The sequence below is a fragment of the Solea senegalensis genome, linkage group LG8, assembly GCF_019176455.1.
Source record: "Solea senegalensis isolate Sse05_10M linkage group LG8, IFAPA_SoseM_1, whole genome shotgun sequence".
Lineage (NCBI taxonomy): Eukaryota > Metazoa > Chordata > Actinopteri > Pleuronectiformes > Soleidae > Solea > Solea senegalensis.
This window is the reverse complement of record NC_058028.1, coordinates 18,642,205-18,667,401: the sequence shown is the minus strand read 5'-3', so window position 1 is coordinate 18,667,401 and position 25,197 is coordinate 18,642,205. Positions and strand designations below refer to the sequence as shown.

Genomic DNA, 25,197 nt, shown 5'->3' with positions numbered 1-25,197 from the left:
TTGGTCACGGCTATGACCTGGATATGACGTCCTTCTTCACGGCTGCTCCTGGGGCGGGAGTTTCCTGTGTGTGTGTGCGTGGTAGCGTTGGCGTTAACGTGCGTGAAGTTGTCAGAGGGGATGCAGGAGTAGCAACAACAGAAAAGACTTCAGTCATTTAAGGTCAGTGAATGAATCAACCTCAGAGCAAATGTGGTTATGTTGTGCTGCTTCAGAGGTCAGACTGATGTTGTTTACTAGTAGACTAGTAAACTATAAGTAGTCTTACTATAGTTAGACAGTTAAACAGTTAAAACCAACACAAAACATGTAGCTTGCAATCAACACTGAGGGAAACTAGATAAATAAGTACACCTACATGTTAGTGTTTCATTACACTGATTATTTGTTTCTTTCTGCATCAAACAATAACACCATTGTATCATGACGTCCATCTAAAACAAACACATGAGTTTTTGCAAATGTTTTGCCATGTGCCTGGGTTACTTATAAGTTACTATACTTACCAGTTGGAATTCTCAGTTTTGGTCATGCTATCATCTGGAAAGAAATGTACATGTTGTGTCGTGTGTGTATTTATCCTATAGTGAAATGATTGAGTTTAAAACAAACAACTTCTTAAACCAAATGGTTTTGCAGCTCTGAAATCTGAATCGTAACAGTTACTGATGAGAGCTGAGTGGTCGTTGACTGTGGAGTCACTATGAGTCTGGCTCTTCATGATCTCCTGGTCTGCTGCAGAGGGCTGGAGAATGACAAAGCAACAGAGAGGAAGGTAATCACACTTGGTCATGCACAATTAAATTATATGTTGCACCTTTCTCACAGCAGAACAAGTTTAACCTTCAAGCAGGATATGAACTCAACCTAACACATACCATTCATGCCTCCAGAAAGAGGCAGAGCGCTTCAGAAGACTCCTTAGAACTCCGGCAGTTGTGCAGGAGCTGGATTGTTCCTCAGGAGCTAAATCCTCCAAACAACTCACATGGGATGCTGTTTTCAGGTTACCTGCCCTGGCTTATAAGTTATCTGTAACAAAATGCATATACAGTTATTCAGTGTTACCCCTCACTTGTGTTTTTATTTTCATCTTTACTAGTTATGCAATAATTGTAATAAACTGATATCACTAACATTATTAATGAGTTTCACTAATCATTTTTCATACAATGATTTCAGATTTCTGCAGCGATATGTCCAGAAGGAGACAGAAAGCATGCAGTCAAGCAAATCAGTCACAGCAACATCGCTGGCCACACGGAAGAAGAAGATGGCTGAGATGTGCAGTTTGATCAAATACTTCATTCGCTATGCAAACAAACGTAAGACCGGTGTTTTTTGAGCATCACAAACAGAAACAGAAAAGAATCCAAGCAATGTACATGACCGTGGATGCTGCAGTATTAGTGTTTCTCTGTCTTTGCAGGTGGGCCCCGGCTTAAGTGCAGTGAGCTGCTGAAGCATGTGATGGAGGTGCTGCAAAGTTCATACAGCTGTTCAGCTTATGGAGAGGATTATAGCAGCCTCCTAGTGAAGGACATCCTCTCTGTCCGCAAATACTGGTGTGACATCACTCCACAGCAGTGGCACAGTCAGTTTGTCTAAATATCTATGATTTAATGTGTTGAATCAGAGCATTAAATGTTTGATTAAAAATAGACCAAGTCATTTAATTGGGTTTTAACCAACTTTTAACTTAATACTGTCTCAGAATCTTGCATCCTGTTAAACAATCAAAGCAATCCCTGTCTATTTTTCCTCATTTATAGACCTTTTGGAGCTGTACTGTGGCTTATTCAATTCTTCGTCCAAATCCATCAACCGTGTTTTGGTGAGCAGAGTCATCCACATGGTGGTCCAAGGATGCTGTGTGCAGACTGATGGATTTAACAACGCTCTATTCAGCTTCTTTGCCAAAGCACTGCTTAATGCCAGGTGAAATTTATACTTAACGGTCAATGTCTGCTAATTACTCTCAACTCCAGTGAAACACTATGAAGTTCAGTTGTTAGATTAAAAAAATGTAAATGTAAACATGCAACATTTCACCTTTAATCCTATCATCCTGTTAGGCAGGAGAAACACTTGACTGTTTTGGAGCACCTCATCTCGGCTCTCAACATATTCTTGAGATCTTCGGCTATGAACTGTCGGACGAGGGTGTGCCATCTGGGAGAGGAGCTTCTGCCTTCAATACTGTATGTGTGGGTGGACATGAGGCCCAGTGCTGCTCTCAAAGAGGATATCGTGAATTTCTTCAACCTACAGATTTGTGTTCATCATCCCAAAGGAGCCAAGACTCAGGATACAGGTGGAGTGATCTTTCATTCTTTTTATTTCAAGCAATCTTTGAAAGTGTTAATATATATCATAAGATACAATTTCATACACTCAAACTTTGGGCATTTGAAATTTGGGTCGAGATTTAAAGATAACCCACACTGTATAGCCTTGTCAACAAATAAGTGGCTGCTCTTCTCCCCTCATATATTAGGTGCCCATGCTGAGGATTGGACAAAGTGGCGGAGTCAGCTGTACAGCCTGTATGATGCTTTGGTGAGAGAGATCAGTCATATAGGCAGCAGAGGGAAGTACGTCACTGGGATGAGACACATAGCAGTAAAAGACAATCTCATTGAACTCACAGCTGACATCTGTCATCAGGTATCAAGTCTTACATGTGCATAAGTAAATCACAGCTTTGCTATCTCTGTAAATTTCTAACAAGTTACTTGCTTTACACATGCATATTGTAGCTGTTCACCGATTACAATGACACCCACATTATGGAGGTGACCCAGGCCTCTGTAAGAGCTACGCAGATGGGCAGTCCCACCCATGGAGCAGCCAGCAAGCGCCGACGCATTGAAATGGGCTGGGACATCCTCCGTGACCATCTGCAGCCTCAGCATAGTGATTTTGATGTCATACCATGGTATAAAATCACAATATGAAACACAAACAAACAAATGTTTTTCTCTAATTTCATGTGATGAAAATCCAACCTCATTTTTTTTCCTCCTTTCAGGATGCAGATCACTGCAGTGCTCATCTCCAAGTATCCATCTATGATACCCTGCCAGGAGCTGGTCCCACTACTCTCAGCATTGTACCAGCTCCTGGCTGAGCAGCGCAGGGGAGAACGGGGGCCATATGTGCTGCGCTGTCTGAAAGAAGTGGCCCGGTGCCAGACCCGCTACCCAGAGAGAGCCCAGGTTCACAGGGCTGAGTTGGGAAGGCTATGGGGTCGGGTGTGGGCCCTTGCACTGCGAGGGGTGAGCTCACCACAGATGGAGACCTACAGCCTAGAACTACTGGCCTCCATTGTCCATGGTGGACTCATTAATATCGACCGAGAGTTCTGGAAGCTTTTTTCTGCCTCAGCTTGCAAAGTGTCACAGTAAGGTTTTTTTTTCTCTCATTTTACAAGGTTAAATATAGTCTTTGCCAATACTAAATAAATGTGTTTTAGGTTCTGTTCATACTGCAGGCAAATCAGATTTTCTTTTCTGCCACTGCGAACAAGACCATAGTATATGCCTTTAGCATTACCATTTTCTTTTTTGTCTCTGTCCACAGAAATGCTGCTATGTGTCTCTTGCAAGCTCTGCTGAAATGTCCAGTCCCAAAAAGTCTCACCCTGAAGTCAGGCTGGGACTATGTAGGGATCACAGAGGGATCTGGATCTCCAAACCTGAAGGAGACCCTCATAGCCTGGCTGCTGATGAGTGATCAGAGTGATGAGATGGAAGAGAGCTCTCGACCTCACCCCATAATTTGCAGGTTGTTAGTGTGTTATGTTCCCACTTTAGATTTGTAGGATTATGACAGTAGACAATATTATTGTTGCTAAATTCTGACCTATTACTCACTTGTTTAATTGGGTTAGGGCTAACAACTTGATACTGGTTGTTTACTGATTACTTAAGCTGCTTTCAGACAGCACTGAAGTCTAGACATTCTTCAGAGATCCCCCTGCCTGCTCTCTTGTATAATATCTCAGTGAGCTCACAGCATGGATAACACTGGATAGTCCACAGGGAGTAAATTGGCAAGTGTCTTGCCACCCTCTCATCTGTATCCTTCAGAGTTTCTCCTGCTGTTGTGAATGCATCTCTCCCAGAATATCTCTCGTCTTGTTAGTCATATGAAGAGCAAACTCCGGAGAATGTTTGTCTCCACTTCTATGGACATTTTCTGGAGTAAATGGCCTTACCCTACTCTATCTTAAGTATAACAATAAAGGTCTGTAAAATTATGTTTTCTTGTGTACAGAGACTTTCACTACGGTCTAATATCAAACATCCTGATCTCCCTGACCCTGAAAGACAACAGAGCTGGCCTTGTTTTTTTGCTGGGTGCTGAAGGAGATGAGAGGTATGATATCCCTCTTGATGTCATTTAGCATCATTATTAATTGTTATAAGTGTTGTACTTATTGCTATGACATTGTGAAATAAAAAAATTATAATTTAGTTTTCTTTTGTAAAGTGCCTTTCTTCAAGAACAATCATCACCATTTGATGCCAAAGACAATCTGGAAGAGATCGAGAGGCTGTACTTACAGTTCAGCTTTAATGCGCTGCCCTCAGAGATCGGAGGGACAGAGGAGTCACTGAAGACAACATCAGCTGATGGCCAGTTCACGTCTGTCCCCAGTCTCAGAAACAAGTTGGAACACTCCCTGCTTTGTGTGGCTGACACCCTACTCAACTGCTACTCCCCTGATGTGAGTGAAACTTATATAGTAGAGTCTTAATGTGTCTGTGTAGTCGTCACATTGACAAACTCCTGTGTGTCCTCATCTGCCGTTTCACAGTCTCTGTCCACACCTCCAGACTGTCTGGTACGCTGTTTGAGTCTGCTGACCGGAGTTCTTGCAGGTTATGTCTACACAGGCGTTCTGACTAAAGAAGACGCCTGCCACTCACAACTGTTTACGAAGGCAAAGGTACATAATTTTTTCTTTCTGTGTTCATCATTTCTATTTCTGTTTGTTATGCATCTATGTTGTTGCTGTTACTGTGTTAAGTTTCACAGGATATTAATTGTGAAGCTGAATGCACAATGTAAGTTATTAATGCAATAAAACATATATCCTGTTCTTGAGCAGTTTACATAAACAAATAACATGTAACTAATAGTTGAAATTAAAAGGACATTTTAAAATATAGCTCTTTGATGTTGAGTTTGTATATTTTTCCCTCTAGACTGTGGCCCAAGACTTAACTGGGTTTATTTCAAGTGTGAAAGTGAAGATGACAGAGGATGGAACCATGGCTGCACTGAGGTCTGTCATGAGGCTGTGCATTCAGTCAGCCAGCATGAAAAGCAAGGTAAAAATAAAAGTGGCAATTTACAATACTTCAGTTGGAAAAATAATCTTCACGGTGTCAATTTGTGGTCTGTTTTTCTCAGAGGATAAAATCTGATCTTTCTTTTTTTTCTGCAGGACAATGTTTGTGCTATCTCCTCGAGTCTGTTCACTATGATACTGCCAGCCAGCCTACTCAGTGAACTTGCAGAGATCTCCAAACTTTTGGTCAGTGACAGATATACAGCAGCACATAGATGTTAACAATGCAGAAATCAATTTCAAGAGCAGAGCCATTTTGCTGACTCCGTCCTAATACTTTCCTGTCTCTTTAGCTAAGTAGTGTGTCTAAAAGAGTGATTTCTTTGGATGAAGAGGATCACAGAGATGATGACTTTGATATGACCAGGACTCAACAAGGGGACGATATTGATCTGTTTGAGGATGGCGAAGAGTCCCACAGCAGCAATGATGGGACCCACAGACACAAGGGAGACAACACAGATGCTTCCTGTGGGCCAGGTAAGAAGGGACCACTTGTCTGTATTGTTGCCTTTCTTGGAGTTGGAATAATTTGGTGTAGTTTTAGGAACTTACACAAATTAGCCAATTTTCTAAAAAGTCTGAAGTTTCTGTCTCCATTATTTCAATTAAACTCAATTGTGTGTTTAAAAAGTGTTTAGAAATGTAATTTGTGTAAAAGCATTAGTGTGTTTCATAGACCTCACATTAACATACATATCATCACCCCAACATATTACCCAGAAAATACAAGTATAAGTACAAGTAAGAGTATACACAGTGCATATCCTGCGCAGTGCGGAAAAGTGATATCTGATCACGTGTGATGACTTGAAACGCAAATGGAGACATATTCACCTTAGACAGATGTTAGTACCAGGCTGTAGCTGAAACTGTTAATCGGTGATAACCTTATCAGTGGATCATGGGGAGATGAATTATGGTTCTGTTGTCCCTCAGGAGCCAAATGCCTGTTAGCAGAGGACTATTTGGTGCAGCAGGACTTGGCTCTTCTCACGATTTTGGACTTCTTGTGTGAGTGTGGCTCTGTCCAGCACGTCCATGCTCTGCTTTTCAAACCCCAGGATGTGCGGCGCAAGCTGCTGCTGTTGCTGGAGCAGATTGACTTCAGCAAACCACTGCATCTTAACATGGTGAGTGACAGCTTTTGTGGAGAGTCACAGTGGCATCAGTGATGCTTCAGCCACTAACTATTAATATCTGGTTCTCTTGCAGTATCTTGTTCTACTCAAGAAGCTTCCTGCTGAGGACTCGCTCTCTCCTGAGGAATTTGATTCACTGCTCCGTCCTCTGGCGTAACAACACAATTTTATTAGTCTTTAATACTTAAATAAACTGTAGTTTGTATTGTTGTGAATGTGTTTTACTGAAAGTGAATAACTTTGTTTCCAGAGACCTGTGTGGCTTATACCGTCAAGATCAAGAGATCTGTGCTGCTGCGCTGCTGAGTTTGTTGCCCTCCATCAAGAGCCTGGGGAAAACCCACCACTTGCCTGAGGAGATGAGACATGTTCAGGGATCCCTGCTGCAAGTGCTGTCTGGATTCTGGTTAGTGGAATATTTTTAAACTATGAACTTGTGCAGGACTGGTCTGCAATCATGACAATGAAGCCTCATGCTTCAAGGATCCTTCAGTTGTTGATAGAGGAAGATCAGGTGTGAAACATGTCTCCCCTGTTGGGATTTTGTACACATCAGGGGTATCTGAGTCTGGTGCTGCATGAAAATCTATTATAGCTGAGTTGTATACTTTGTATGATGCACTGATTCATGGTTCTTATTTCATTAGTTTCCTGAGCCAAACAGGGAAATGCATAGCAATGGTGCGAGCTGCTTTAGTGCAGTGTCTGGTGGCTTTACTGGAGGTAAGTGCTCGCATAGAAATTCTCTTTCTGTTGTTTCAGGCTTGACTTTTTATGTTAGGTTTTAACATCTCACTTGAAATCTGAGGGTAGTGGCTGGTGGCATGTTGGTCTAAAGATTGCTGGGTGATTATTATGTTTATAGCTTCTCATTGATTATCCTCCACTAAAGAAATGTCTATGTGAAATGTGTCTTTGTCTGTGTACTTTCTATGGTTCCGTTGTCACTCTGTCTGTCTATAGGCATTTATCTAAACCTCTCCCCTCTGACAGGCAGACCCGTGTTGTAAGTGGGCACTCCTAAGTATCAGAGGATCTGAGAACAGTCCAGTATCCAACATCCTTCCCTCTCACCTGGCAGACAACCACCACCAAGTCCGCATGCTGGTAGCCATGTCAGTGGGGAGGTATGCCGACTTACATGCACTAACAATGTATCAGAATAAATGTCATAGTACATTATACAGTAGATGTGATTCTAAAGGGATAGTTTGTTTGTGTGAGTTGTAAGTGAGGTTGTAAGGGGTATTTATTCATGGTCAGTGTGTTGCCTACAGTAGCCAGAATGGGATTTACTCATGATGCTGTGAACAGGGATAGTAGTGTATTATGGCCTCATTAAACAAAGACCCATATGAAATAATTAATAGTATCCTAACTGTATGTTATAATTGCACTATTTATTAGTACTTTAGCATGCTGTCAGACAGCCCTTTGAACTGTTGATGTTATGTAGCAGATCAGTTGCTTGGGTTACACTTTCAATTGGCTCTCTGGTGATCTACTGAAATATTTATAATATAGCAAACAGTTACAAATGGTATGGTCTTCTCCTATGGGGCTTCAACCCAATCGAGTCAAATGTATTCTGGCCTTCAAGTGTCATGCACTGAATGTTGTCTACTCAAGTCATCCATCCACACTTCAAAAAAAACTGAACAATCTCTTTAATTCTACATATAATAAAAAAGGATGAAACTGTATTGAAGTCATTAACTGGATCATAGATCTAATTGTTGCCACATTATTCTCTTTCGTATCCAGATTGTTTCTGGATGTGAAACCAGAGCTTCCTGACAAAAGGAAGATGCTGCCATTGAAACACCAGCAGGCTGCTTTTGAAAATGTTTACCTGAAGGCTCAGGAGGGAATGAGACTCCCTGTGAGTTTATGTGCGATCACCACAAAAAGTAAATTTTCTGTTCAACTACATTCTCTGTTTGACCCTCCTGTTGTGTGATCATACACAGAGAGGCAGTTCTACAGAGGAGCAGCCGGACGAGGCGTTCAACCGCAAGGCCACATTGTTGAAGAGTTTGTCTGTGGTGATGTGTTGTAGCCCGGTGTGTGAGAAACAGTCTCTGTTTGCCCTCTTTCAGTCCTACAAGGAGAACAATATTGAGGAACAGCTCATTAAAAAGGTATCCGTTTCAGGGCATCGTTGGCCATGTCGAAAAAATAAATATTCACACAATTGGTGAAATTATTGTGTCATGTACCACAGTATAATCCCAGTTGCTTGTAATGCTTACTGTGAGTCACAAATTTGACACTTGAGTGAAATTTAGTTTTTTGTTGTATATGTCTCTTTAAAAACTCACAGTGCTTCAATAGGTTTCCTGTAAACAAACTATAGACCAATGATCTGTTTCTGTCTTTCCCTTGACAGATGTTGTGCAGTGTATCCAGAGCGCTGGGCTACAAGAGTGTGAAAACATTTGTCAGTTCACACTTTCACTACTTGGTGGCAGAGTGGCTCGCGCAGAGACAATCTGATGATCGCTACACTCTTGGCTCTTTCCCCTACATGTTACTAGACCATGACACTGTCAAAGATTTCTATAAGTGAGGAAATAATCTTGTGATTCCCTTATTTTATTGTCACAGCTTCAGTCTGCATTATTGTTCTTTCAGTTCATGTTTCCCATTTTTATAATGCAATTAGAAAACAACAAACCTATGTTAATTAAATTCTGAATTTTGCTTATAAGGCTTTAAATGATATCAGACAGCATTTATATTTTTATTAATATAAAGTGGACTAACAGGTGAATGGTGAATGATGGACCTAGTTTTAATATTCTTGTTTTTGCATGTCTTTTTTAGTTCTTCCTACCATGTATTGATCCCTCGCTTGGTCTTCCTGGATGACTTTGAGCAGGTGAAGTCTATCAGCAGGTATCTGGAGAAGGACTGGAAAGAGCTCCTGGCCAACTGCTTCCCTAAAATCATGGTCAACATCCTGCCGTACTTTGCTCTTTCTGGCCAGGACTTACAGGTTGCACAGCAGAGAGAGACAGCCCATAAAGTGTATGACCTGCTTAAAGATTCCAACTGTCTTGGGAAACAGGTTGGTTAATGCAGTTGAATTCTACTGGACATCTGGGGTTGGAGGTCAAATCTTGTAAAGCTTCTCTAATTTGACAATATGAGGGGAAAAAAGTAACTAACCTATACAACTCAAAAATGTGCCCTTGCAGCACAAGAGAAAAGTGGATTTTCAATGTGTAAAAGTGCAGCACATCAACTCAAATCACATACAGCGGAGTGGTTATTTTACTATGTGTGCAGTGAATGCTACATATACAGATATATAACTGAATAGCATCTTTGTTTTGGAATGCGTCCACAGCAAATTGACAACCTCATCCACACTAACCTGGCAGACATAGTGGTGGAGCTCCTGATGACACTGTATGAAAGAGGTGGAGATGAAGGAGCCAGAGAAGACCTGAAACGCTTTATAGGGTAATGATTATTTCGATTTACTATGATTCAGTTCTGTTATTATGTAGTAGTATCCTTTTACTCATTCATTTTATCTCCAATTTTGGAGATAAAAGAAAACGAGAGGGTAAATGTGTGTTTTACATCCCTCAGTGAACTTGACCCTGTACCAGACCCACCATACTTCAGCTCCTATGTCATCAGAGCTACTCTGGACTACCTGAGTAAGTGCCACAGTGCCAACCACAAGTCGCTGGTCACCATCCTGTCAAAGACCCCGGTAAGGTGTCTCTCTCTCTGGGTTTTCATGATCTTTATTATTTTGTATACTTTGTATTATTGATTGTAGTCATCATTATTTCTGTTTTTGTAGATGTCAATCCAAAGGATTCTGCTGGCAGTGTGTGAAAGAGCAGCAGAGACGACTAACGGCTATGAACGTCATCGCATCCTCCTCATGTATCACCTGTTTGTCAACCTGCTGCTTAAAGAAGTGAAGGATGGTCTGGGAGGGGCCTGGGCCTTTGTCCTCAGAGACATCATCTACACACTCATACACCAAATCAACGGCAGGTACGTCCACATACACTCAGATGTAATTATTTTATGAAGTAGATTGGATACATAGCTCAATCACTTTTTTCCTTCCCCCAACAGATCAGTTCAGTGTGATGAAGTTTCTACCCGAAGCCTCTCTCTGTGCTGCGACCTCTTGACCTCTGTGTGTCAGGCTGCTCTGCAGTTCTGTGATGATGCTCTAGACTGCCACCTACAGGTCATTGTTGGAACTCTCACTGCTCAGGTGACAAATCGACCTGCCATCTCACAGCAGGTTAGTAACCATGTTTTTGTTCAGCAACACGCAGTGCATTAAATTATAGATAGTATGCATTAGCTAGTAGAGGCCACAAAAGTAAGATACTCTCTGCTGGTCCTCTTCTTCGGCTTAGTTTGGCTAAATTTGGCTTTACCATAAAAAAATATATGTATGTTTTTTGTTTTTTTTTACACAAACCATATCATTGGTAGAGCTTATGTATTGCTATTGTTATTATTGTTGTTTCTGAGAAATTCTTGTCTTATTTTAGCACTTCATGTGCCACACATTTGAATTGTTCCTTCTCCTGGGCCCTCTAGGTGCTCAGTCTGTTGCAGTTCCTTGTGATAGAGAACCAACAGAAGCTAAAATTAGCCATCAGCAGGTTGGAGACTTTCCCAAACCTTCCTGAATTCAGGGAACTGCGGTCTGTTCAGCACAGACTCAAATATAACACTGGGACCTTTACGCTGCAACAGGTAACACACAGACAAACATGACATACAAATGTCAGTATTCTTCATTGTGTTATTTCTTTTACGTCATTGTGTACTGATTAATGTGTTAAAAATAGATGCATAAAATTACAATTTGATTCATTTGCCAGACATGTATCCCTTAGAAATCACAAAAAGGTGTCACACAAATGACATGAATGTAGTCAGAAATGTTAGCATGTGCAAATTTGTGAGGTGAGTCACATATGGATATGGTTGGATATGGTTGACTAGAAATATTTAAATTTTGTGAGTAATCTGAACTAACCACACATACATTCCCTGTCCCATGACATGAAACTCTTGTTTTTGATATCATACATATTCATTATAACACATATATGTGTCAGATGTGAAGGAGAGGCCTAACTAATATCATGCAATTGTGTCATATATGGAACTACATTATGGGGTACATGGATGCTGCTCAGTATTTTGAGTGGTGGAAAGGTCATTGTTATCGCTAGGCTGGTTTCCATCAGCCCGTTTTTTGAATGGAAACTTCAGCTTCCACATTTTACCACCATGTTTCCAGTGCAGTGACATCTTAAAAAGATTACCTTCCACAATATACTGCACCGGAAACAAATAACAGCGGACGAGAGGAGGTGTATGTGGACTAATGAGGAAACAAGCATACATGCACAATGTAAATTATGTTAAAATATGGGATACATTTGAATGGAAATCAGGAAAAATAACTTGTATTTCATCACTGACCTATGTTTTTCTGGCTTCCTCTCTACAGGAGATTGAGCACTTCCTGTCAGGGACGTCCTGTAACACTTTGCCTCTGACCAGACTGGAGGGACTGAAGGAGCTGACCAGACAGCTGCGTGACAAGAAGGGACAGATCAGAGGCCTGCTCAATCAGTGCCACGGTATCATGCTTGAGGAGGATAAAATTAATTTGCATAAGAGCTTTGGGCATGTTCTATTGAGTGTCTCTGACTTTAATGCTGTCTGTTTTTATTACACTTGTAGGTGAGCCCAGTGACAGTGTGCTGGTTAAATTGGTCCTGAGTCTGCTGCAGTTCTGTAAGCTTGCAACCAACCACCCTGGTGGAGCCGAGATACTGGGTAATCAGTCAAACAACTTCTACAGCAGATATTCAAGAGTCAATATACAGTATAATCTTATTGTAATGTATGATGTACAAAGTGCAAACTGTATTACTAGTAATTACATTCATGGTGTCTACTCAACTTTATTCATGCAGCACATATAAGGTAGAAAATAGTGAATTAAGTTACACAACATAAAATATATAATAAAATATGCAAGAAAACAATAGTAAAGTATAGCAATAAATTGCAAAAGAATTGATATCACAGATAAAATTAAATAAAGTAGTTCAAACACTTAAGCAAATTGATGTCAACAATTTAAACTGTTAAAACAGTGACTTGTGTGTGAGTTTGTAAGGACTGTGTGGGCTTTTGTATGATATTTACTGTGTTCTTGGTGATGTGTGCACAGTTAATAGGTTTCAGTTTTTTTAAAGGTTTACAAATTCAATTCTTTCCCTACAGAGGCAGCAGGGAGTTGTCTGGGAGGACTGGGTCCTGTAGATTTGTCCACCATTGCCCTGCTCCATGGCAGAGACCCTCTCTATGAGAAGGCTGTGTCTCTTTTCACTTCCACAGAGTCACAATGTGTTTACATCATTCTCAACTGCCTGAATGATGCTCTCACTCAGCAGCGGTACAGTGAATGCTTGACCACAATGATTGAAATGTTGTTCAAAGGCAGAATTGGTGGTCTGTACTGAAATGTACGGTCTTCTGCTTTGTTATTGGGTGTCAGTATTGAGGTGAGGAAGGCAGCAGTGCAGTGTGTGAAGAACATCCTTGCAACTCAGTCTGGAGTTGACGTCTGGGAGCAATACAAAGACAATAGAGACCCCATGCTGGCCTACCTTAATCCCTTCAGAAAGGCAAAGAGCAAGGTGAGTTGGTTTGGTTGCATCTGTGCCCTTTAACAAAATGTATTGAACAGGTTTTCACGTGCAAACGTGTTATTAGGTGACTGCTGTGAGTGATCAGGAGAGTTCGGAGGCCAGGGACAAGCTGGAGAGTCAGGAGTTTTGGATTCCTCAGGCAGGCGGGCACAAGACCTGGCTGAAGGCTCTTTGCACCGCACTGCTGGACAGTGGAGGAGTCAAGAGTGAGGCTCTGCTCCTGTCACGACCGCTGTGTCTGGTAAGCACATAGAATTTACAGAAAGAACATGATACAGCAAGTTTATTTGGAAACTTCCAAAACAATCTCCCCTGATCCATTTGTGAGTCCAGGTCTTATTTCATTCTTTATCTGTCTCCAGGTGAAAGTGGACTGCTGTCAGAGGTTGCTGCCACTTATCATTCACTCCATCCTCCTGGAAGACTTTGACGGTTCATGGAGGAAGTTGCTCTCATCCCACATACAGGACTTTTTCACTTTCTGCTCCAGAAGTGCAGAGGCCTCCAGTCGCTCTGCCACGCCTCTCAACTCTAACACAGGTGAGTTAAGGACTATTAATCTGGATTTTTAGCCCGTTTATTCCTTTTAAATATTCTCTGTGTTTGTACTGACCTTTTCACTGTTTGATTTTAGCTGCACTTATTCTTTTTGAGATAAACCCTCATCAACAGCTTATAGTGTGTAATTGTTTTGGTGTTTGTGATAAACATGTATTAATCTTGACAGAATCTGACACAGCCAGCCAGGGCTTATATGACAAGGCATCTCTGCGTACCATGCTGGCAGTTATTGACTATTTAAGACACCAGCAGAGACAACTGAGCTCTGATAGGTTTGTGATGTTATTATAATCAATCAATAGTAATATACTTTACTGTTCTGCATTTTTACCACTGTAGATGCATGTTAACCCACAGGCAGGATTTATAATATCTTTCAATAAGACTATGTGCACTTTTTGCAGTAATTCCTATGGCACAGTATGCAACTCAAACTTCTGGTTGGAGCTGAACTACCTGGAGGTAGCCAAAGCTGCTCAATCCTGTGCAGCTCACTTCACTGCTCTACTGTACACTGAGATCTACGTTGATAAAATCAAAGCTAACATGGAGGAAAACTGCAGGTCTGCAAAGAGTAAACCAGATCCCATTTTCTATACATTTGTTTTATATTAATTGTTTAGTTATGTGTTACATTAAAACATAAACACATGACATTTTTTGTTGTTTTGTACCCCAAATTAAATGTTCAATCTGTAATTATTATTAAGTAATAATAATAACACTTTCACAACACCTTTTTTCACAAAAAATCTGCAGAACAAAGTCCAGAGCGACATATAAGATCAACTTTGAAGATCACAGCCAGAGCTTCACCATCTCTAGCCTGACAGAGAAAAGTATGGGAGACACCAAAATCAGTCTTCAGGTCAGTCCTTCATGTCAGTTACTGTATGTTTCTGCCTAAATCATTAAGTTGTGTTAAATAATGCTACAATTATTTTTTAAATATTACTTTGATTTACTTACTTTGCTTCCATTGTATAAGGATACTTTTGATTTTAGGCTCTTTATTCTTGTAAATATTTATAAAATAGAGTACATTTCAGCACAGGGCAATTTTAACATTTATAATACAAATTATTATTTCATTTGCAACATGTTTGTAGGAGCTCCTGATCGAGGTGTATCGTAGCATTGGAGAGCCTGATAGTTTGTATGGCTGTGGAGGGGAGACGATGACCAGTCCTTTGACCAGGTATTGACTAGCTGATATTTAAACCTGCTGGTTAATTATGTTTTCTTAAAGCTGCCTTAAATCTCAGTCTGTGTTTTGTCCTTTCAAATTTCAGGATACGAACCTATGAGCATGAGGAGATGTGGGGGAAAGCCCTGACCTCCTACGACCTTTACTCTTCTCTGCCTGAGGCCACTCGACAAGTGGGAATCGTGGAGGCAAGATAATTAAATCTGCATTAGACGACATGTTTAGTTGAATTGCACCTGCAGTAGGATGAAGAAAAATGTACAAATGCTCTGTCTTCTGAACCAACAGGGCCTGCTGAACTTTGGCCTGAGCAGCATCCTTGCCACTTACATGAAAGGTCTGGAGAGTGAGGGCGTGGAGTGGGGGCCTGAACTGAGAGAGCTGCGCTATCAGGCCGCGTGGAGGAACACCCAGTGGGATTGTGAGCTGTCGGAGAGGTGAGGGGAGGGGACATAAACTCACAGCTGAGAGCACACTATCAAGTCAAACACTGTGACTGTCTCTCACTTATTGCTTTATTTTTCTTCAAATATTGTTTCACCAGGAGTGAGAAATCAAAACCTGGCTTTCATGAATCAGTGTTTTGCTCTCTACAAGCACTGAGAGACAAAGAGTTCTCCATATTTGATGAAATGCTAAAACAGACCAGGTTTGTCACACATGTAAACATTTCATGAGTATTCCTAATTAATTTCTCCTATTGGCAAAAGTCAACCAGCCATCTATGTTCTTGTGTGCTTCTACAGGGCTGCAGAGGTGGAGGAGTTGTGCAGAGGCAGTCTGGAGGCTGTGTCCTCCCTGTACCCATCTCTCAGGAACCTGCAGATCATCGGGGAGCTGGAGAGCGTTAAACAGCTCTTCTCCAGGTCTTTAAGTCCAGGTCATACAGTCCATAGCATAAGCAAGACTCTAAGTGGTTCATGAGAACTAATCAAATATGTTTGATTTATTTTATTTGTTAGACCCTTCTCAGATGTGACTCTGAGGGATGTTTGCAGCCAGTGGCGACAGCATTCCCAGCTACTAACTGACAGTGACTTTGCTTTGGTGGAGCCCATTCTGGCGGCCCGGTCTGTGGCCCAGCAAACCCTGATGTCCAGAGTGGAAGACCTCGAGACCAGCCAGTACCTCAGCTCTGTGCTCACTGACCACCTCATGGAGCTCTGCCAGCTGGCTCACAAGGCTGGGAATACACAGGTAGCATCCCAGTAGTAATATTTACATGTACATATTTTCTCAAGTGTGATTAATATCATTCCGATTAGAAATGACTCCTTCCTTTTTGAGATGGATGTAAAAACCATCAATGTATTTTCCCTTCTCTCTCACATCTGTGACTTTCATTTCATTTCTGTAGGGCCGACATGCGATAACCCAAACCAAGCAGTAATAATTGGAACAACTTTTTACATTAAAACTGATCCCATTGACAGTCAGAAAGACATTTTTGTTTCTGAGTGGACCATATCAGACTATATCTGATATGTATTGGCATGCTTTTTTATCCTGATCATCTTTATTATGATTATTTGTGTCCCTGTAAACGTAGCTTGGTTTGTAAACAGATTTTAGGCTATTAGGTTAGTTTCCTGGTTTTCTACAAACTCCTGACAGTGCTATGACTCCTGTACAGAGGGCAGAGCAGGCAGTTTACCAGATGAAACAGCATGATGACAGAGGGTCCTGGATGTCCTCACCTGTGTCGTCATGGCAAATCGAGGAAGCCCAGGTGTTCTGGGCAAAGGGAGAGCAGGGTCTGGCTCTGGGCCTGCTAAGACAGATGATAAACCACTTGGAGGAAAAGGTCAGAATGTACTGTCTATTTTAATAATGGGATGCCACACTTGTCAGAATGCTATTACATGAAACTGATTCTGTCATCTATGTACAGTATTATCCAGAATGCTTCACTGCATTACTCTCTTGGTTTTGTGATATATTTGTTAGGTGGATTTTAATCCGGCTCTTGCTCCAGTTTACACTGAATGCCTCAGGTTGTGTGGTAACTGGCTCGCCGAGACCTGCTTGGAAAGTCCTGGAGTCATAGTGGAGAAGTATCTGCAAAGGGTAAGAGCATGTTAATAACCTGGCTCAGACAAATTTTATTTCAACAGTCATTTCAGTAGACCAGTCTGCACAAGGAAATGGCTCAAAGTGACCATTTCCATGCAAATAATCATGTGCTCATATAAGCTTCCCACTGAGAAAAGAAGGATTCATTATGCATCAGCTAGGCAGTGTGGTGCCACCTGCACTCTTAAACACACATATAAATAATTGATATACATCCAGATAAATTAGAATTGTGCCTAAAGACAGAATATGAACTATAACTTCTGCAGGTATTACAGTTTATTTCCTGAGTCCATGGTAGATTTAATTAAATTATTCATGGTGTGTGTGCACATGCACTCACATGTGTGAATGAATGTGTGTTTTTGCATGTGCCCATACTGTTATGTGGTGATGTTTCTTGTGGTGTGATCATGTTTTTGCTTACATTTTTCTACCTTTTTTTTTAGTTTTCTCTGTTTGTCCACTCTGTTTTTTTTTATTTGGCTTAATTTTCCTTTTGAAGCCAAAGATGCTGAAGCTGCTGTATGTTAAATGCCTCTCCTGTGTTGTGCCCTCAGGCAGTGGACATGATTGAGGGGGAATCAGGAGTGCAGGACTCCAGGCTGCAGAGTCAGCGGACTGAGGCTTTCCTCTCTCTGGCCCGCTTTTCTGATGCTCAGTACCAGAGCATCGACAAATACATGAACTCGTCTGAGTTTGAGAACAAGCAGGCCCTGCTGGAGAAGGCCAAAGAGGAGGTGGACTTGATAAAAGAACGCAAAGTGACCTCAAACAGGTCTGAATGCTGTTAATGTTTACTGATATAGATGTAAAGGTCCTTTGTGTAAGAGTAAGGCCCTATCCACACGAATGGAATGAAGTATAAATTATCTTTTTCTTTGCCGCTTTGAAAACGTTTCCTGTAAACCCGGCATTTTTCAGGAAATGTCTCCTTCCACACAGAACCCCCAAAATTACTGAAAATGCTGTACATATGCCAGTCCTGTAAGTGGCACTGTAACACGACACCAAAAACAGAGAAGAAGACGCTACACACATTACAATGTATATAATCACAGAAATGAAGACAGGATGAACCAAGCCAGGGGAAAGAAAGGGAAATAAAGAAAGACTATAAAAGTTATCGTAAAGCAAATAGACCAAACAACAGTGTTGACAGCTTTGTGACTTTGTCACTCTATTTAGTGACTTTACAGACCCTTGGCAACTAGAAACAAGTCTAGCTGTATGTAGTCGGTCTGACTGTAGACACAGATGTGTCATCTAATGTTGAGACTACAGATTGCAACAAACGGAGGAACCCTTCACTCACCCCTCGCTATCTCTGTGGGAGGAGCCTGGCTTCCTCATTTATGCACATTTATTCAGACAACCTGTTTTTATTTCAATACAAATTAAAACTTATACAAACATAATCTGGGTAGAATATTAAATTTCTCTCAATAAACCCTCTTAAATGTTGTTTCCTAAATGTATTTAGGAAAACTTTGGATCCCTCACTCTCCTTACCTGTTGATATAACTTTGCAGATACACAGTAAAGGTGCAAAGAGAGGTGGAGTTGGACGAGAAGGCCCTGTCTAACCTTCAGTCGGACAAACAGCGCTTCCTCTGTAAGGCGGTGGAGAACTACATTCAGTGTCTGGAGCAGGGCGAGGAACACGACACCTGGGTATTCCGCCTGGCTTCACTCTGGTTGGAGAATGCTGACGTCAGAACTGTAAATGACATGATGAAGGTTGGTTATCAATACCAGAATCTCTCAGTAATCCAGTATTTCATGTGCAGAGTAGACACTCATAAACACATGGGGAATCAACACCACTTGGTTAAATGTAAGGTCAGTGTTGTTTTGTGTTTCAGAAAGGGGTGAAGCAGATTCCTTCCTACAAGTTTCTGCCTCTCATGTATCAGCTGGCTGCTCGCATGGGAACCAAGATAACGAGTATTGCAGAGGATACAGGCTTCAGTGATGTGCTCAATGACGTAATGCTTAAATATCTAAAATGCCAAATATATTTGCCTGATGATGCATTAAAGTGCTCTATTTGATAATATTACTTGACAACGTTTTCTGCCCTCACAGCTGATCTGCCGAACTTCTCAGGAGCACCCACACCACACGCTCTTCATCATCTTTGCTCTGGTGAATGCCAATAAAGATGAGAACTTCAGCAGGACCCGGGCATCAAGGAGCACTCCAAGGCAGCAATCACAGTTTGATTTGGTGGGAATTTTATTAAAATCAATCTTTTTCAGATATTTACATAGTATACATATTATATTGGTATAAGTTTACCTCTTCCATGAACAGCTTAAATTGTTGTTATTTTATTAATATTTATCATAAACCAATCTTGATAGTCTTGTAAATAATTAAATATGAAACCGCTTCCTATACTGTATTTACCTGTCTAAAGTACATATCTGTAGAGCTACACAGTTCTGCTTTTACAAGTGAGGTTTTTCTGGGGCAGGAGCGTTCGGACGTGGCCAAAAAGATCATCAGTGTGATCAGAAAAAAGCGAGGTCAGATGATTCGAGGGATCGAGCATCTGTGTGATGCCTACATCACCTTGGCTTACATGGATGCCAGTAAACACAAGACCGAGAAGAGTAAGTAAGCAGAGCATGGTCTGTTTTTCAGGGAAAAATTAGAATGCTGGATAATAACAAAATGAAAATGTATGTATATTGTATGCTTGGACAAAGAACTGCTGAGGTAAACCCATTGTTTTTTTTCCTTGTTTGACCATAGAAGCTATTCCCATCCCTGCTGATCAGCCCATCATGCAGATCAAAGATTTGGATGAAGTTGTCATCCCCACAATGGAGATAAAGGTTAAAATTATGGACCACATCACCTTTTATTATCCACATTAGTTGTTGGGAAAAGAGTTACAGGGTGTTGTCTCAGAGAGAGCTAAAGAAGATGAGCAGTTTTCTCAAGTTCTCAAATCTTTTCAAGTTGAAGAAGCTTTATTTAATTTGATTTGCTCTCAGCATCTTAATTGATTGATGATTTTGTTGAATAACACATTTAAATCACATACAAACTTTATTTTGAAGTCAAGTCAACTTTATTTCTAGATAGTAAAATAGTAAAATGATAACAATGGGTTGACTATTCTTATCCTGAAGTGAAAGCCAAGGAGAAACCCTATTAAATGTTAAGCGACATGTTATCGGTTTTGTGTCCAGCCATATTTTTGTGAGCATAACAAGAGTTTTGTTTTTCTTCATTTTGTTAAATAGGTGGATCCAACTGGTTGCTATGACACCCTGGTGACTATCAGGTCCTTCATGCCCCAGTATCGCCTGGCCGGAGGAGTCAACCTCCCCAAAATCATTGACTGTGTCGGCTCTGATGGCAAGAGCAGGAGACAGCTGGTTAAGGTACATGTGTGCATGTATGTTTATGTCTTAGCGTTAGAAGCATGTTTCTGTTGCAGACGTGCAAAGACATTTTCTTCTCTGTAATAATACTGTATGTGTGTGTTCTTGGCTGAAGAAAAAACAACTTGTGAGATTGCCATCATGTAAGATTAAAGTGTGACCAGTGCTGACAGGAACCCATTCACTTCACACCTTTCTTCTTTTCATTTCACTTAAGCCGTTGGCAATAATTAATCCCGTCTTTGTATCAGGACAAACACACAGTATGTTGTTGTACAAATAGCTTTATAATGGAGACATTCCTCAGAAGTGTGCGCGTGTGTTTGTGGAAATACTTAAAGGCTAATAATTCACCACTTCATCAGCACCATCGTTGTGAAGTAACACTGTTGCAGTTTGTTTTTCGTGTTTTGTTTACTTTTATACATTAACAATGTTAAAAACAAGAACAAGTGTCATTAAACTCAAAAATCCAGATACATTACAAACACTAGGTACACTTACTGGTATGTCCTGCATATACATTATAGGCCCAGAATATATGTTTTATATATAACACACATACATATTTTGGATGCTTTTATTAAAGAGATAGCCTGCATAAAACATTTTAGAGCTGAAACAATTAATCGATTACTAAATTAATTGACAACTGTTTTGATAATCGATTAATCGGTTTGAAGCTTTTTTCATGATTAAAACAAGATTTCTGATTGTTTACGCTTCTTAAATGTGAGTATTTTCTTCATTTCTTTGCTCTGGATAACAAAGAAATCATTAAAAGTTAATCCATTTGATTTGTGGACAAAACAAGACATTTATGAACACCGATCAACATTTTTTAAGGTTTTCAGATATTTTATGGACTTAACGATTAATCGAGAAAATAATTGACAGATTAATCGATTATGAAAATGATACAGTTAGTAATACAGTTGAGGCTCAACTTAAACCTATGCGTGGCTGGTGCTTATCCTCTTTAGCGTTTAATTTTTTTTTTAATCTGGCGTACTTGGCGCGTGCCAAGTAAGACTGGTTTATGTTTGCCAAGACTTGGCAACCATGGCAAATCGTTTGTTCATGTTTCATTTATTGCATGCTTTTCTTTGTCGTGTAATGTTTTTTTAGTTGTTTCTTTTGTGTACTGTTTTAAGCACAACTGGAGTTTTGCACTCACTATCTCATTGTATCCAACACACTGACAATAAAGCTTTCAAAAAATACTATAACAGTATGTTATCCTAAATAGGGCCAGGATGACCTGCGGCAGGACGCGGTGATGCAACAGGTCTTTGGCATGTGCTCCATGTTGCTGCAGCGCAACACAGACACTCGTAAGAGGAAGCTCAACATCAGGCGCTACAAGGTTATACACATTATTCTCTCACCTATGAAACTTCATTTTTCATTCATCTAAAGTAGATCAACAGTAAAATGTCAATAATGTTGCACAAAATTGCACTTGTGCTTTATCCTCAGGTTGTGCCATTCTCGCAGCGTAGCGGTGTGTTGGAATGGTGTTCAGGCACTGTTCCCATCGGGGAGTTTCTGGTGGACTCCAATAAAGGAGCCCATAAACGCTTCCGACCCCAGGACTGGGCCCACTTATCCTGCCGCAAGAAGATGATGGTACTGCTCAGGCACATCACTGTGCTACTGTGGAATTAGTAATTAATGAACTACAGTTGCCTGTACAACTGCAGATTTATCATTGGAAATTCAGATGAAAGTAATAAAAGGAAATTCTAAATTTAAAAAAAGCACTTGGCATGATTGATAGCAAATTTAAAAACCTGCTCTGTTGTCTTCTATCGTCTATCATGATGCGTAGGAGGCTCACAAACTTGGGTTCGATGACAAACTCCAGGCCTACACTGATGTGTGCAAGAACTTCAACCCGGTCTTCAGGTATTTCTGCATGGAGCGATTCCTGGATCCAGCAGTGTGGATGGAGAAACGTCTGGCTTACACACGCAGTGTGGCAACCTCCTCTATAGGTATATGAGTTTACCTGGTGGCGTACCATGAGAATAATGTCATTAAATTGACGAAGACTGTTGCACAGTACATGCATGCCTACAAACCTCAACATAAAAACAAACAAAAAAACATTTTCAGCCTAAAGTGGCTGACTCCAATTTAGCTATTTACATGCTGTGTATTCTCCCAGTCAGGCTTTTATGCAAAGGAGGGGCCTGCTGTCCTGGCAGCCACTTGCGCTGTGGTTTGTGCCGCTTTGCACTGAGCATAAGACAGGGCCCTATTTCCTCCGTCTGAGTTGGAAATGAAAAGTGAATTGTTCAACAGGGTATTTACTCAAATTTCAAATTTGTAGGCACATTTGTTAGGGGTTTTCAATGGGTTTAATCCATGAGTGAGTGGCTGCATTGAAATCATGAATTAACCCCAGGTTTTTGTGTCCACAGTTGGGTACATTGTGGGTCTGGGTGACAGACATGTCCAGAACATCCTGGTTGATGAGCAGACTGCTGAACTGGTGCACATTGATTTAGGTATGTTTTATTCTTGTTTGTATAATATATGTATGTGTGTGTGTATATATATATATTACAGTATAAACACAGCGGTTCTTCGTCAATCATTGTAGGAGAGGCTTTGTAGGAGATCTATTTTACATCACTTTATCTTTTGTTTCAACAGTTAACCATAATATTAGCTATCATATGTTTATTCTTCACATCTTTGTTTTCCAAACCTAAAGATGCCTTTTCATGCTTTTACCTTTCAGGTGTGGCCTTTGAGCAGGGGAAGATCCTCCCCACACCAGAAACTGTTCCCTTCAGACTCTCCAGGGACATTGTGGACGGGATGGGCATCACTGGTGTAGAGGGAGTCTTCAGGAGGTGAGGGGGAGTCAGGGAGGAGTTTGTGAATACTGAGATTGTGTTCTGATGGTAGATATTTCATTTAATACTTATTAACCAAGGTTAAAGGAAAATCAAGCCTGAGAATGTTGTTTGTTTTCATCACATATGCCTTTTTTGTCATGAATATAAAAACTTGAGCACATTCACCACAGATCTTGTTAACTGCTAATGTACATACTTAAAATCACTTTTGATTATTTTCTAAATTGTTTAAGTTGATTTCCTACAATTTCCTTTGAGTCAGCCAGAATTTTAGATTCCTGCCACTTCATGGTAAAAATCTATTTTCGGGGACAGGTTTTTACACATTTTGGTTTGTGTTGCTTTCAGTGACACTGTAACTCAACGAAACACAGCTTATAAAGGGTAATTAAAAAGGACGACATATCTAAACCCATTGATTAACATTTGTGAACAGCAGAGTCCCATCAGAATGAAGAAAGTGTTATAATTCTTTAGTGGCTTAACTTCACCTATTTCCTTGTTTAGATGTTGTGAGAAAACCATGGAGGTGATGAGGAGCTCTCAGGAAGCTCTGCTGACTATTGTTGAGGTACAAACACACAAATATACAGACAAAAACATTTATTAGCTGTTCCTCAATTGCATTGCCATTGTGTGTTTTCATAAACCGTATATTTTTTTGTGCTGCTTCATGTGTGAAAACAGGTGCTGCTGTATGACCCTCTGTTTGACTGGACCATGAACCCTCTGAAGGCCTTCTACCTGCAGCATGAGGAGCAACAGGAGCTCAATGCAACACTGAGCTCCACGATGGGGGGTGATGACATAGACAACCACCGTAAATCCAGGTGATCCGCATAGAGGATGTGTGGTGTCTTTTTTTGTTTTTGCGTCATTTTGACATCATTTCCCACTGCTCATTAAAGCCATAGTGTGTAACTTTGTAAATATAAACAAATGTCTGTTACATTTAAACCATCATCAAATGAGTTCACACAATACCGATTCATGATATTAGCCCCACATGATTCTCTCCGTTTTTCAGTGTAGCTGTGTTTTATTCTCCCGCACATTTCTCATTTGTGTTTGTACTACTGAAGTTTTAATGCTCGTTCTCTTGCAGTGACAGTCAGAGTTTTAACAAGGTGGCCGAGCGGGTGCTGCTACGGCTGCAGGAGAAGCTGAAGGGGGTGGAGGAAGGCACGGTGCTCAGCGTGGGAGGGCAGGTCAACCTGCTCATTCAACAAGCCATGGACCCCAAAAACCTCAGCAGACTCTTCCCAGGATGGCAGGCCTGGGTGTAGAGCTGAGAGAAGGTACGCAAGGTCCCTGCCTCAGCCTTCATGAGGGAGTGGACACATTCAGCCAATTGCTGAGTTAAAACTTTTTTCATATCTCATTTCATTTCAACTTCCTCAGCTGTTGACGGAAGTGATGTGGTGAGAGATGAGAGAAAACATGTGGCCGACTCAAACAAGCTTAATAATATTATATATTATTATTTTTTTGTTTGATAGTGAAGAACGGTTCCTGGGAAACATAAACTGATTATCATTGTATTGTAATCGGCGCTGTCACAAACCTTTGCACTTTAACCCATTGAAGAAAACGTTCATCTGTGAATTGAAAATCCTGAATTCTTAACAGTTAAACTAGCCACACTGTCTTGATTTTTTTTTTTTTCTGTAAAAGTCAAACATATTTTGTTTTATACTCAGTTGATTGGGATGTTTTTTTTCTCACTGTTGGACTGATTGTTTAAATTGATTAACCATTTCCATACTATTTTACATGAAAACCATGTATGTATAAACTGCCTTTAAATAAACGTAACTTCACCATTAAATTCTTCTATAAACCCGTAATTTGTTTCAGTTCAGCTG

General features: G+C 40.6%; 1 protein-coding gene across 1 annotated transcript; it reads left to right on the top strand.

Moving 5' to 3' along the window:
• The first annotated feature begins 69 nt into the window (after positions 1–69).
• On the top strand, positions 70–25,179 carry atm (ATM serine/threonine kinase). The gene is made up of 63 exons (XM_044032204.1): positions 70–162; positions 640–775; positions 894–1,006; positions 1,183–1,325; positions 1,430–1,594; positions 1,773–1,938; positions 2,076–2,314; positions 2,498–2,667; positions 2,760–2,938; positions 3,032–3,403; positions 3,583–3,786; positions 4,279–4,380; positions 4,495–4,732; positions 4,823–4,954; positions 5,214–5,339; positions 5,456–5,545; positions 5,653–5,839; positions 6,299–6,492; positions 6,575–6,654; positions 6,752–6,907; positions 7,149–7,224; positions 7,495–7,628; positions 8,266–8,383; positions 8,472–8,642; positions 8,891–9,066; positions 9,328–9,571; positions 9,854–9,969; positions 10,102–10,228; positions 10,322–10,521; positions 10,606–10,780; positions 11,086–11,244; positions 12,011–12,143; positions 12,247–12,342; positions 12,796–12,967; positions 13,070–13,211; positions 13,288–13,464; positions 13,586–13,763; positions 13,951–14,056; positions 14,189–14,347; positions 14,544–14,652; positions 14,894–14,982; positions 15,077–15,179; positions 15,280–15,428; positions 15,536–15,640; positions 15,738–15,857; positions 15,954–16,188; positions 16,625–16,795; positions 16,939–17,058; positions 17,625–17,842; positions 18,597–18,804; positions 18,930–19,052; positions 19,153–19,293; positions 19,544–19,682; positions 19,825–19,907; positions 20,322–20,462; positions 21,712–21,828; positions 21,942–22,091; positions 22,294–22,459; positions 22,889–22,975; positions 23,212–23,326; positions 23,840–23,903; positions 24,020–24,162; positions 24,438–25,179. Exons 2-63 carry the CDS (start codon positions 704–706, stop codon positions 24,616–24,618), a joined length of 9,264 nt encoding a protein of 3,087 aa, XP_043888139.1. The 5' UTR covers positions 70–162; positions 640–703; the 3' UTR covers positions 24,619–25,179.
• The last annotated feature ends 18 nt before the right edge of the window (positions 25,180–25,197 follow it).